The 11,628-nt window shown below is 57.7% G+C and overlaps 1 protein-coding gene across 1 annotated transcript in view; it reads right to left on the bottom strand.

Annotated features, from left to right (window-relative positions):
* The window catches only part of LOC105870175 (cadherin-23), a 298,328-nt gene that overhangs the window by 2,790 nt on the left and 283,910 nt on the right, over positions 1 to 11,628 (bottom strand). The window contains exons 21-24 of the mRNA XM_012762567.2: positions 8,379 to 8,491; positions 7,087 to 7,194; positions 2,330 to 2,519; positions 1,818 to 1,963 (exon numbers count right to left, since the gene is read on the bottom strand). Of these exons, the coding sequence (XP_012618021.2) occupies positions 1,818 to 1,963; positions 2,330 to 2,519; positions 7,087 to 7,194; positions 8,379 to 8,491 (557 nt within the window). The remainder of the gene's footprint in view (positions 1 to 1,817; positions 1,964 to 2,329; positions 2,520 to 7,086; positions 7,195 to 8,378; positions 8,492 to 11,628) is intronic.

The raw sequence follows: 11,628 nt of genomic DNA, 5'->3' as shown, positions 1-11,628 counted from the left end.
TCCCCCTGCTCGGCTTTGATTTGTGGGACAACAGCAAAAATAAGATGATATTAATATCAAGGATTATTTTTTAAAAGTCACGTGAGGATTCCATTATTGCCTGACCCAGCCATGGGACGCTGTGTGCAGGCAAGACTCATCCTGAATCCCTCCTGTTCTCATCTGCACCTCCAGTCCTGATCAGAGGTCGCCCAACTCATAGCCTCAAAGTGTTACAGACTCGATTCAAGACATTTGGGGAAAACGTGTACTAACAGTTAAAAATAAGAGCTCGGATTGAGCCAAGACTCTCAGGATTGGAAGATAAGGGCAAAGTCATGTGGTCTAACTCACATCTGACAAACTAGACAAGAGGATGTCCAGGCTCAGCTTGAATGCTCTCCAGGACAGGGGGCTCACTACTACTTCTACTTTATTTGCACACAGCTTTACTCCCTGGAGAAGGTTCTGCACATCCTGCAGAAATCTTTGTTGGCTGAGGTCCTGGATGGGGCCAGGGAACCACACAGCTCAAGTCAGAAGCCCTGTTCCGCAGCTGAAAACAGTGCTCAATTTGAACACTTCCTGCTCCCTCAAATGTCTTCTAGGACTCTGAGCCACTTCCTCTGTGAGCTCGGAGGTTGCGCGGGTGGGCATCTCTTTCCTCCGCTGTCCGTGAGCCCCAGAGAACTGGGTTTGAGGGTTCCTTTGCTCTCACTCCGCCCCAATCCTATTTGGGGACTCTCCCTCTGGGACTGGTTGCCACTCCCTGGATGGCAGCGCCCCCTGCTGGGAATTTGGGGAGAATGCTGTTCTGGAGAGATTGAATGCTCCGGGGGACCAGAGAACACTATTAATCTCCTTTTACAGATGAAGAAACTGAGGCACAGCAGGCCTGTGTGGCACCACTAAGGTGCCACACTCTGGTATCCTGACAAACAACCCTGTCTTCTTTGAATAGGAATGGGCAACCCCATTGTCTCTCTTGACCATAAACCCTCATGACAGACACTCAATGAACACAACAGCCACCATGTATTTCCTGCAGCCCAAGCACCAGGTTGTTTCACGTGTGTGTCTGACTGAATCCCTACACCACTGCCAGGCAGGTGCTACTATCATTTCCATTTCACAGGTGAGAAAACTGAGGCTCAGAGAGGTTAAGTAGTTTTCTCCAGGTCACACAGCACACCGGTGGTGGAGTTGGACTCCACCACATTGGTTGGACTCCAAGCCTGTGCTCTTCACCATGAGGGTCTTCTTGTGTTTCTACATGGCCCTTGGTAGGACATTACCTCCCCTAAATCAGCACCTTGAGGGTCTCCCTGACTAGAAAGATGATGGAACAGGAGGCAAAGGGGCCAGGTCCAAGGTCAGGCCCTACCTCTTCTTGGCCACCGAGACTTGGGCAAGTCTTCTACAAAGTGGGGAGGGTCCTATCCACTGCAGGGAGCTGCCCTGCGAATTATGGAAGGGCATGGGACATAGCCACGCAGGGAGGGTGCCTGGACTTCCCTTGTCTGGCCTCCTTTGTATTCTAGAATCACCTGCAGGCTTGGGGCATTGCGGGTCTTAGGCTAGACCTCCATATCAGGCCCTGAGAATCTCTCCAACTAGGCTTCCCAGAATTCTGCCTTTGCCTCCCTCTCCCTTGACTTCTACGTTTACCCATCTCCTTATCCCTCCCCTCCTCCTCTCTAAGACCCAGCTAAAGCCCTCCTCCTCCAGGAAGCCTTCCCAGACCACCCCAGCTCTGTGGCTTTGGGTGGCATCCCCTGCTCCGTCCCTGTTTAGTGCTCAGCTTGTTGGCTGGTGGGGACAAGCTGAGGGAGACTCACTTGGTAGACGGAGACCCCTGCGGGGGTACCTTCGAGCACCTCAGCCACAAAAGGCAGGTTCTGAAAGGTGGGGTCGTTGTCATTGAGGTCCAAGAGGTTCACAAACACCGTGGCACTGCTGGTGGCTCTCAGAGGGGGCCTGCCACCTGGGGGCAGCGGGGAGCGAGAGGGGCCGAGGAGAGGGTAAGACAGGTGTGGGAGGAAAGGGACAGGGAGGAGGGTGAGCGGGGAGAGGGCGACAGAGCACCTTTCACCCTGATGGTCCCCCAGGAAGCAGCCTGGGCCTGGCACCCCCTCCCCAGGCCATCTGCCCCTCGGGGTGCTCTGGGGGACTGCAACTGGGACGTGGGTATGACTCTACTCCGAGTGATCAGACACAGCCCTCCTGGGTAGGCCCTAGGGGACCCCAGAGGACCAGCCACTGGGGGGCGTCCACAGGCCCGAGTCAAGGGCCACGGCCCAAGGTGCAGGGGGCGGTGAGGGGTGTGGTGAGGGGTGCGGGGGGTCCGTACAGTCAGTGACAGAGACCACGATCTTGCGCATCAGCTCGGCCTCGTGGGGGTCGGGGTTCTCCCGGTCCAGCATGACGTGGGTGGTGCGGATCTTGCCCGTGGTGCTGTTGAGGCTGTAGAACTTGTTGGGCGGCTGGATGCTGTACACCAGCGTGCCGTTCTCACCCAGGTCCGGGTCCACAGCCACCACCTGCCGGCGAGGAGCAGACCCCTTCACTGAGCCCAGCCCCAGCAGGGTGTCTCTGGGCCTGCGGGGTGTGTGAGCTCACACGTTGGTCCCGGGCACTGGGCCTCCCTCCTGGCCCAGCGACGGGGTCTGACCAGCACTGGGAGGCAGGAGGTTCAGACAACGAACAAGCAGTGGGAGCCTTGTGCTCTCTGGCAACACCCGTCAGTTTTGACCACAGGCAAGTCCCTTTCTCCAGTTAAGCCCGGCCCCCCGATCTGTAAAAGTGGGGTGGTAACTCTGCCTCGCCACTGGTGACCTGACAGCACCTAGCACACACCTGCACACAGCAGCCACCGGTGTCTCATGAGCGCCAGGTCATCTCCACCTACTTTGCCAGCAACCCTATGAGGCAGAAACCTGTCATTGTGCCCGTTTCACAGATGAGGCCCAGTGAGGCTCCCAAGGTCTCGAGGCCAGGAAGTGGCAGAGCTGGGACTCCACCCGCTACACAGCACTACAGCACAGCTTTGTGTCCTTCCTCTCCAAACGTGCAGGGTGACATGTCCATGGGCTCTGGGAGAGCAGGGGCCCCCAGCAGGTCCCTGACCAGGGAATTCTCCAGAGTGGGGGCTGGGAAGGGCTGTGGAGTCCCTGTGCCCTTGGCTGAGGTTTTGAAACGATTTGAAGCCCTGGGTTTTGGAGACTGGGTTCCTCCTCATCCAACCTTCCCCTCCTTCCTTTGGAGCTTTTGACTGTGAGGGGATCTGAAAAGAACGGGCCCCTGCGGCCCCAGGGATGACAGGCATGTGGCGGGAGCCATGGGCCGGGCCCTCGTTTGGAAGGTGGGACCCAGCGAGTTGGGACGGTCATGGGGCTGGGAGGAGGCGTGGAGGAGGGACAGGGCTGAGCCTCCCTGGAAGGGAGAGACACTCCCCTGGCCCCTCGACTCTCTGCCCACCTCCCGGCTCCCCACTTACAAGCCCCCACCCCGTGAAGGGGCCAATGCTCAGTGCTGTCCCAACCACAGTCTGCTGTCCCTTAGGTTCCCAGAGCCTGGCAAAGGGCCATCTGAGGTCTCCCAGGGCTCCTTGTCCTCGCCGAGGTCCCCTGTGCCCGGCAGTCCCCTGCCCTGTAGGGGAGCTCTCTAACCATCCACAAGAGGAAAGCAGAGCCCAGAGAGGCACAGGCCAGACTCAGAGTCACACAGCACCAGCCCTGAAGCCGACCCAGCCTGGAGGGTCCTCGAGGACCAGGACAGCAGCGGCCCTCACCCCTAGCTCACCGCCCCCACCAGAGGCGGACAGATCAACGGGGGGAGGGGACCACAGTCCCTGGGGCCGCATCAGGACAGTGTCATTCTTAACTCCAGGACACTCGGTGATGACAGCTCCTTCATCTTACTTGATGTGGGGCCTTTTGTGCTGTGGCAGCAGAATTTGTCCCTCCTCTGGCTTCATCCCCAGCTGGAGGTGTCTCTGGGGCCACCAGACCAGAACAGACAGATGGGCTCCGTGGCTGACAAAGCCTATCTGCCCCCCTCCCTGGCCCCGGGGAGGCTAGTGAGAGAGGCCCATGCAGGGGCGGAAGCCTGCACCACCCTAGGCCCGCTTCTGCTTCGGGGAGGTGGGATGCAGCCCCTGCTCCCGTCTCAGACTGCTCTGCCCACCCCTCTCTGCTGCCAGCCTTGCAGCACCAAGCGAGAGGGGAGGGGTAGTCCCTGCCTTCATCATGCTGTGAGTACGTTGCCTCAGTTTGCCCAGCCTCCATAAAGGGGGCCCCACCACCCCCATTTTGCAAACAGGAGATGGGACTCTTAGGCACTCCAGGCATAACTCAAAGCAGGCAAAGTCATTTTACTGATGGACAAGGAAGACCAGCACCCCTACATTTCTGCAATGCCTCTCTCAACAGTTAGAGGAGGGAGAGATTTTTTATACCCATTTTTCTGGATAAACAAACCGAGGTATGGAGCAGTTAAATGACCTGCTCCAGGTCAGCAGCCTGTTGCTGAACGTGCTGGGATCAATTTCACATGGGAGGGGGGTCCTCCACTTCTCTCCCTTCTCCCCGACCGCCCCCGCCACTGCCGGAGAGTGCCTGGGGTAGCCGCTTCCAAGTGGCCCTGGTCTGGGGTTGGGCACTGATCTCAGGCCTCTCGGCCCACTCCCCGGTCACAGGGTGGGTTGGGGGCTTGGAGCGGGGGCCGTGACCCCTCCCGAAGGCTCCCTGCTGGGCAATTCTGTAGAATCTCACCACTTTCCCCTCATTTATTTTCCATTTCACGCTCGTCATTTTTCTCCTGGCCTGACGGGGAATAATTCTCTCCCTCTCCCCTCTCCTTCATTTTGCCGGAGGGCTTTGAAAGGTTCTAAATCAATGCCCATCAGCCAGGCCCTTGAAGGAGGCCGCAGGAGTCAGGAGGGAGGTGGGACCGGAATCCCACCTGCAGAGGTGCTCGGCTGTGCAGGGGACGTCCTCGGTGCCCACGCGCCAGGCCACACCTGGCCCACACAGATGCACACCCGACCCCGGACGCACCTCAGTGAAGGCACGCGTGGGCACACACTTGGCCGCACACACGCTCTGAACAGTCCCCGGGATGCCCCTGTGCCTCAGGCTCTGGGGGCTGTGGCCAGCGCCCCCTCTGGAAGGGGCTCTTGGGAAAGTCCTGGGCCACACCTCGTCTCCCTTCGACCAGGCAGAGCCAGCCCCGGCCTGGCAGAGCCGGGCCGAGTGGGAGAGGGGAGGAAAGGTTAGATGTTCGGCAGCCGAACAAGCCCGCAACAGCAAATATTTTGGACACCTACAATGTGCCTGGCACTGTGCTAGGCAGCGTGGCTCACACCGAACAAGACAGGTGTGATTCCAGCATGATGATGATGATGATGATGATGATGACGACAGCTACCATTTATTGCCCACGCACCATGCACCTGTGCTTTCTGCATTTCGGCTCATTCGAGTACTGACCACAACTCTATCAGGTGGGCACTGGTTCTAGCTCCATTTTCTAGATGACAAGACTGGAGCACAGAGAGGTTGCGTAGCTTGCTCAAGGTCTCACAGCTGGTGAGTGTCCACACAGGGGCAGCAGAGAGCACCCACCAGAAAGCCCAAGAGAGTTGTGCAAATGGCCCAGGGCAGTGGTTTTGAGACCTGGCCCCGAGCTAGAAGGAATCCCCCCATCAGGGGCTTTGAAAAATCAAGATTTTTCTTCCCTAGAATGCTGGTCTCATCATCTCTCATCCCTGCCCTGCTCCACTGGACTCTCTGGGAGGGGACACCCATACGCCAGTCAGATCTTGAACACGTGGAAAGGTGGACAGGACAGGTGTGATGGCCAACCCTTTCTGCCCTCTCTTTGACCTTCCTTCCAGGTTGGCCCCTCTCCCACCTAGCCCCAGGTGGACCTGGCCACTACTGGGCGTGCTTGATGAGGGGCCGGGTGGGGAGGGTAGGCACCACCAGCCCAAGGTTACTGGATGCAAAATCTACCATCTAAGTTCTCCACTTCCTCAGGACCTGGGCCACCTGCTAGGGCACCTTCTGACCCAGCACAGGTATAAGGACTGGGCCAGGTAATTCTCTAATGCCTTGCCTCAAGGTAAGACAGATCTGGGTTCAAGTCCCGACACCACCTCTTACTAGCTCTGCAACCTTGGGCAAATCTCTTGAGCTCTGTCTCCATCTCCTCCACAGCGAGATGGGGCAGAATCCCTCTGCCCCGTAGGATTATTACGGGGGTGAGAGAGAACTCACGAGAAGACCCTGGTACCGGGTAGGGCATGTCCCAGGCGTTCAGTGAATGGGGCTGGCATGAGCTGTCAGGATTCATGTCCCTCTCGGGGCCGGGTGGGTGGCAGTGGGGCTGGCCATTTGGAGACAAGCCTCCCCAAATGAGGCCAAATGGGATGCCAGGCTGGGAGGAGGAGAAGGCTTACAAACAGGACTCTCGGAACTGAGCGGATCCAGTGGGCACTCGACCCTGGCTTTCCTAAGCTTCCCCATAAGGCCGGTCTCCCATGCGGATGCCCGGTGGCTCTGGCTATGTCTCCTCTCCGCAGCCCAAGTCACATCCCCGCACATAGGCACCGCAACTTCCCTGCACACAAAACACTCAGGGGCCTGTGCAAGCCTGGCAAATCCCGTGCCAGAAAGTTCCTGGGTGAACTTCAAGCCCCCTGCTGGGGCAGCCTTGGGGTCCAGCCTGTGGGGGAGCCGGCCCTGGCTGACGGCGCAGGGACAGGGTAGCGAGGGAAAAGCACTGGGGTAGAGCTAGAGCCTGCACCGTCCGAGTGTGGGGCTCTCCTGAGGGGTGGCCAGAGTCCGCGGTCTCGGGGCACGAGCGGCTTACAAGGGGAAGCAGCCCGAGCTCCCCTGGCACTGTCCTGGGCTGCCTGCAGCTCCCATGATGAAGGCTGGAGCCCACTGACACTGGAGGCTGGTGAGGGCTGACCTCGACCTCCACCTGCCTTTCACCACGCAAGAGAGCTTCCAGAACGCCAGGTCCATCAGCCCCGCATGGGCGGGCCCACAGGGCACACAGCCCTGGGAAGGGCCCCCTGGCGGCTCTGCTGCCCCCACCTACCGTGGTCACATCCGAGTCGGGAGGCGTCATCTCCACCAGGTTGATGTAGTAGGGGGCATCCTTCCATGTGGGGTGGTTGTCATTGATGTCCAGGAGGGTGATGTTCACCTGCGGGGCCACAAGGGGCGCTGTGGAACGCACCTGGCTGATCAGGCCCAGGCGGGGCCCCCAGGGGGTGGCACTGGGATGCCCACCGGCCACCTGGGCATTGACTCCACCAGCTCCACCAACTCTGGTAGCCTCGGGCAGGGCCTGGGCTTTCTGGGACAGGAGCGGGCCAGGCCCCTTCAGGAGACAGGCTTTAGGTGCTGTCCCCTCAGGAGGAAGAGGAACGGACGCGGTGACCCCTGAAATCCTTGCTATGACCTGGGACTTCTCCTGTGCTGAGACCCCCCCCCCCCGTCTCAGCTGAAGATGACTGAGAGGGTGGGGGATCGCACAGAATCCCTGAGCTTCCCAGTCTCAGCTAAAGCCAAGCAATTTCCCTGCTCACCTGCACCAGGTAAATTATTTATGGGGCTCCCATTCCTATTAGCAGGGGCCTCTCCTGACAGAGGAGGGCACTGGGGACTTTTCTGCCTGCCAAGTCGCAGGCGGAGTGATGCCAGCCCCGGCCCCTCCGGCTGTGTCGGGGAGGGGGAGGGCATGGAGGAAGGTCGAGAGACAGTTCCGAGGGAGACCCAAAACCCCAAACGGGGACGAGAAGGAGAGGTGGCTCTAGTGACCTGTCAGTGGTCCTCCTGCTTCTCGCTCTCCCCATTCCCCTCTGCAGCCGAGAGCACATTCAGGCCCCCACGTCCCTCCTCTAGCGTTCTCCTCCCGGGCGCAGTGGTGGGAGGGGCGACGAGACCACGGACGGGGGCTCTGGGCCTCCACTGGTCCTAGACCTCATGGTAGGGAAACCGAGGCATCATTTCTCAGCATTGCAAGGACTGGATGGGCAGTGACAAAGCCCCAGAGACCCTCCGGGGCCCTGCTTCCCGCCCTGGGCTGCTCTTTCCAGCAGGAATGCTGCTTCTGTTTCTGGCAGGTGCCAAGGCAGGGGCGTGCATGCCTCTGCCACCTGCCCAAGTGGCCTTGGGGGGCAGGAGAGAAAGTATTTCACTTTGCTCCTCCCGAATGCCCCACGTCCCAGGTGGCAAGGTCCTCCTGCCCGACAGCTGTGGTGGCCCCCAGGCTGACCTCAGCTGATGACGAGTTGGCACCTGCCCCCGCACTCACTCCCACAGTGCTTGGGACACAGGGGCCCACAGGTTGGAGGTGACCTGGGAACAGTGGCCTGGGGCACTCACGGTGGCGATGCCAGTTTTCTGGTTGTGGCCCACACCCCCGTCCACTGCCCGGACGATGAGGATGTACTCAGACTTGATCTCTCGGTCCAGCAGGGACGTGGTGGTGATCTCCCCTGCCGGAGGGAGAAGAGCGTGGGTGAGAGGGTTTGGGGGGCGGGGGGCCAGGGCGAGAGCACGCTGTTGGGGACGTGGTGAGGGGGAAGCACCCGCGCCCTGGGCACTTTAACCCCGTGCGGAGGAGGTGTTACACCTGGGGAGGTGGGGACTCGAGGCCACTCAGGGGAAAGGCTGGAGAAGAGGGCAGGAGGGCCTTGAACTCCGCCACAGGGCACCTCTTGCCTAGACTTTGACATTGTCTTACGGGCCTCATCACCTGGAACTAGTTACTTAAATCCTCTGTGCCTCAGTTTCCCCATATGGTCAAAAGGGAACAATAATAGGACCTACCTCATAGGGCTGCTGTGGGATTAATTTAGTTAATATTGTGGAAATCTCAGGACAGTGCCCAGCATTGTTTATTTATACAGTCACAGAAATACGACAGGAAGGAAAAGCACCAGCGGTTCATACGTGTTCTCACTGGTGACTCGTTATTGGACAGTCCGACCTACAGTGCGTTGAGAATTAATAGTTCCAAACTAATTTCCTAATTATGCTGTGAATGGCATAATTATATTGCCTTGGAATTTTTTTTAGCATGTAAATACGTTATTCTGCTAAATATGAACAGTTAATATAAACCGCTTTTTTTGTCAGCTCGTGTTTGACGTTTGTGTGTCAGCGTAACCGAAATGCGGGTGTCACCTGGTAGTGATGTGCAGGTGACTCTTTGACAACCGACTTCCCAAAAGAAAAATAAAAGCCACTTGCTCAAGTCCACTGTGTAAATACTCCCTCCAGGGCCCATCTATGCTAGCAAGTGGATGGGGTTGAACACGGAGCTCACGATCAAGCACACGGTCGGTGCTTGGGGGCAGGTGGGCCAGTGTAGGTGTCCCTGGCACTGTCGTCACAGCCAGGCCATTTGCCATCTCTCACCAGCGTGGGAGAGACAAGGAGACCCATGTTTGAATTCTGATCATGGCCCTTCCCAGACGCCTGGCCTTGGGAAATTTATTTCATTTCTTTGAGCCTTAGTCTTCTCATCTATAAAATGGAGATCAGTGTGACTTCCGATCAGGGGTGTCGTGAGGCTGAAATAACTATAGGTGAACTCCCAGCACTCCGAAAATGATTGTTTCCTTCCCATGGACTGTGAGTGTTCCTCACGGGCAGGGACTATGTACTGCCCACTTTTTCATGCCTGTCGCCTGAGCTGTGTGACCTGGGGCAAGTTGCTTAACATCTCTGTGCTTGGTTTCTTCTACCGTAAAACCAGGAAGCTGGGCCAGACGGTCCCTGGGACCGCTTCCACCCTGACACTTCCCTCGCTGACATGCTGGCTTGTCCTCTGGCCCGTGCAGGGCTGAGCCAGGAGCTGGGGGCGGGGGACGGGGCAGTGCAGGGGTCAAAGCCAGGAACGGAAGACTGGCCAAGGTCTGCCCAACAAGCCACACTCCCTGCCGGGGTGGTGTCGATTAATTGGCAGGGCGAGGAAGAAATTAATCTCTAAAAAGTTTTAAACGTGAACTTGTCGGCGTGATGGATGGCCTCCCTTGTCTGGGAAATTAGATCCAATTAGGCCACCTTTGTGCAGCGGGCCTGGCTGACGTGACCGAGTTGCTCCGAGGAAAACTCACACCTCTGGAGTGGCAGAAGCTGTATTAAGGCAGCAGGAAAATATCTGTGTCCTCGTCAAAGGGCCTAGGTGTTGCTGCGGCCCCGACTGGGGGGAAGGGGAGCGGCCGACAGGGGCTGAACGTGGAGCTCACCATCAAGCTCATGGCTGCACCTGGGTGGCGGGACGCAGCGTCTGGCGTCTGGGCTCTGGAGTCCAAAGTTCTCCTTCTGTGAGTTCTTGGTCAAGTTGCCTAACCTCTCCCGTGCCTCAGTTTCCTCACTTGGAAAAGGGGATGATGCCAGTAACTGCCTTGCAGAGTGGGGAGGAGGGTGGGATGAGATGACGCTGGTCGGGCCACTTAGCACAGTGCTGGGCACGTGGTTATAGTCATGTGGAAAAGAGGCAGGAAGGCCCCGTTTTCTCAGGGGTGGGAGGAGAGGCTCATCATGGCCGGATCCCCCCTCCTCAGTCTTCGCACACATCAGCACCAGTTGTCTTCTCCCTGAGCTTCCAGGGAAAGCAGACGAAAGAGGGAGGGAGGCTGACTTCAACCAGGGAGGGTGGGATAGCAGGAAGACCTAATGCCCTGCTGGGCTGTTGGCACATGTGGCAGGAATGGCCAGTGCCCACCAAAGCTTCCTGCTCCCTTCCCTGGGTGGAATTATTGCAGGAGAGTGGCTGCCAGGCAGGGCCTGTGCTCCCAGCCTTCCCTGCATCTGGGCAGGCCACTGACGGGTATGGCCGATGGGATGCAGGCAAAAGTGACACATGTCACTTCCAGGCCTGACCCGTAGCTTCCCTCCTCCTGGCTTAGTACTCCAAGTTCCCCTTTCCCTTCTGCAGGGACCTTGGAGCCACAACATGGAAGGAGCCTGGGTCCCAGGATCATCCTGTGGAAGGCTGTCCACTGAACATCTGTGTTGGACTACTGGAAGAATGATTAATAGAATTTGTATTGTTTTAAGCCACTGAGATGTCAGGGTTTACCTGTTTGGCATCTAGAGTTCCCTTAACTCATACAGAAATGAGTACTTGGAAATGGGGTGCGTTGTACACCCACTAAGCTGACTTGGAACCCCATGAGGGCAGGGCTCAGTTGTACTCCTTGCTGTACCCCGGCACCTAGCGTAGCACCTGGCTCAGGGCAGGCCCCGTGATTTCTGAATGAATGTCAGGGGTCCCAGGTTCCTTCCCAGGTCTGGCTAAAAAGCCCGGGTCTCTTGTTGCTTCTTTCTGCCCCCTTTCCTCCCAGCTTCCAGGAGGAGAGAAAGTGGGAGGGAGGCACATGGAGAGATGAAGAGGAAAGAAGAGAGGGACATGGGCTGAGCAGGGAGTCTGGGTGGGGGGGTCTTAGGTGACTAAACAAAAAAGAATAATGATAGTAATATTTTTAGCACTTATTAAATGCCAGGGATTATTATAAATTTGTTCCCTGTAAGAATTCATTTAATCCATACAACAGCTCCAATATGATCATCCTCCTTTTGCAGGTGGGGAAACGGAGGCACAGAACCTATGTAAGAAGACGAG

The sequence above is a fragment of the Microcebus murinus genome, chromosome 14, assembly GCF_040939455.1.
Source record: "Microcebus murinus isolate Inina chromosome 14, M.murinus_Inina_mat1.0, whole genome shotgun sequence".
Classification (NCBI taxonomy): domain Eukaryota; kingdom Metazoa; phylum Chordata; class Mammalia; order Primates; family Cheirogaleidae; genus Microcebus; species Microcebus murinus.
Note: the sequence above shows the minus strand (reverse complement) of the source record. Positions and strands in the feature narration are given on the sequence as shown.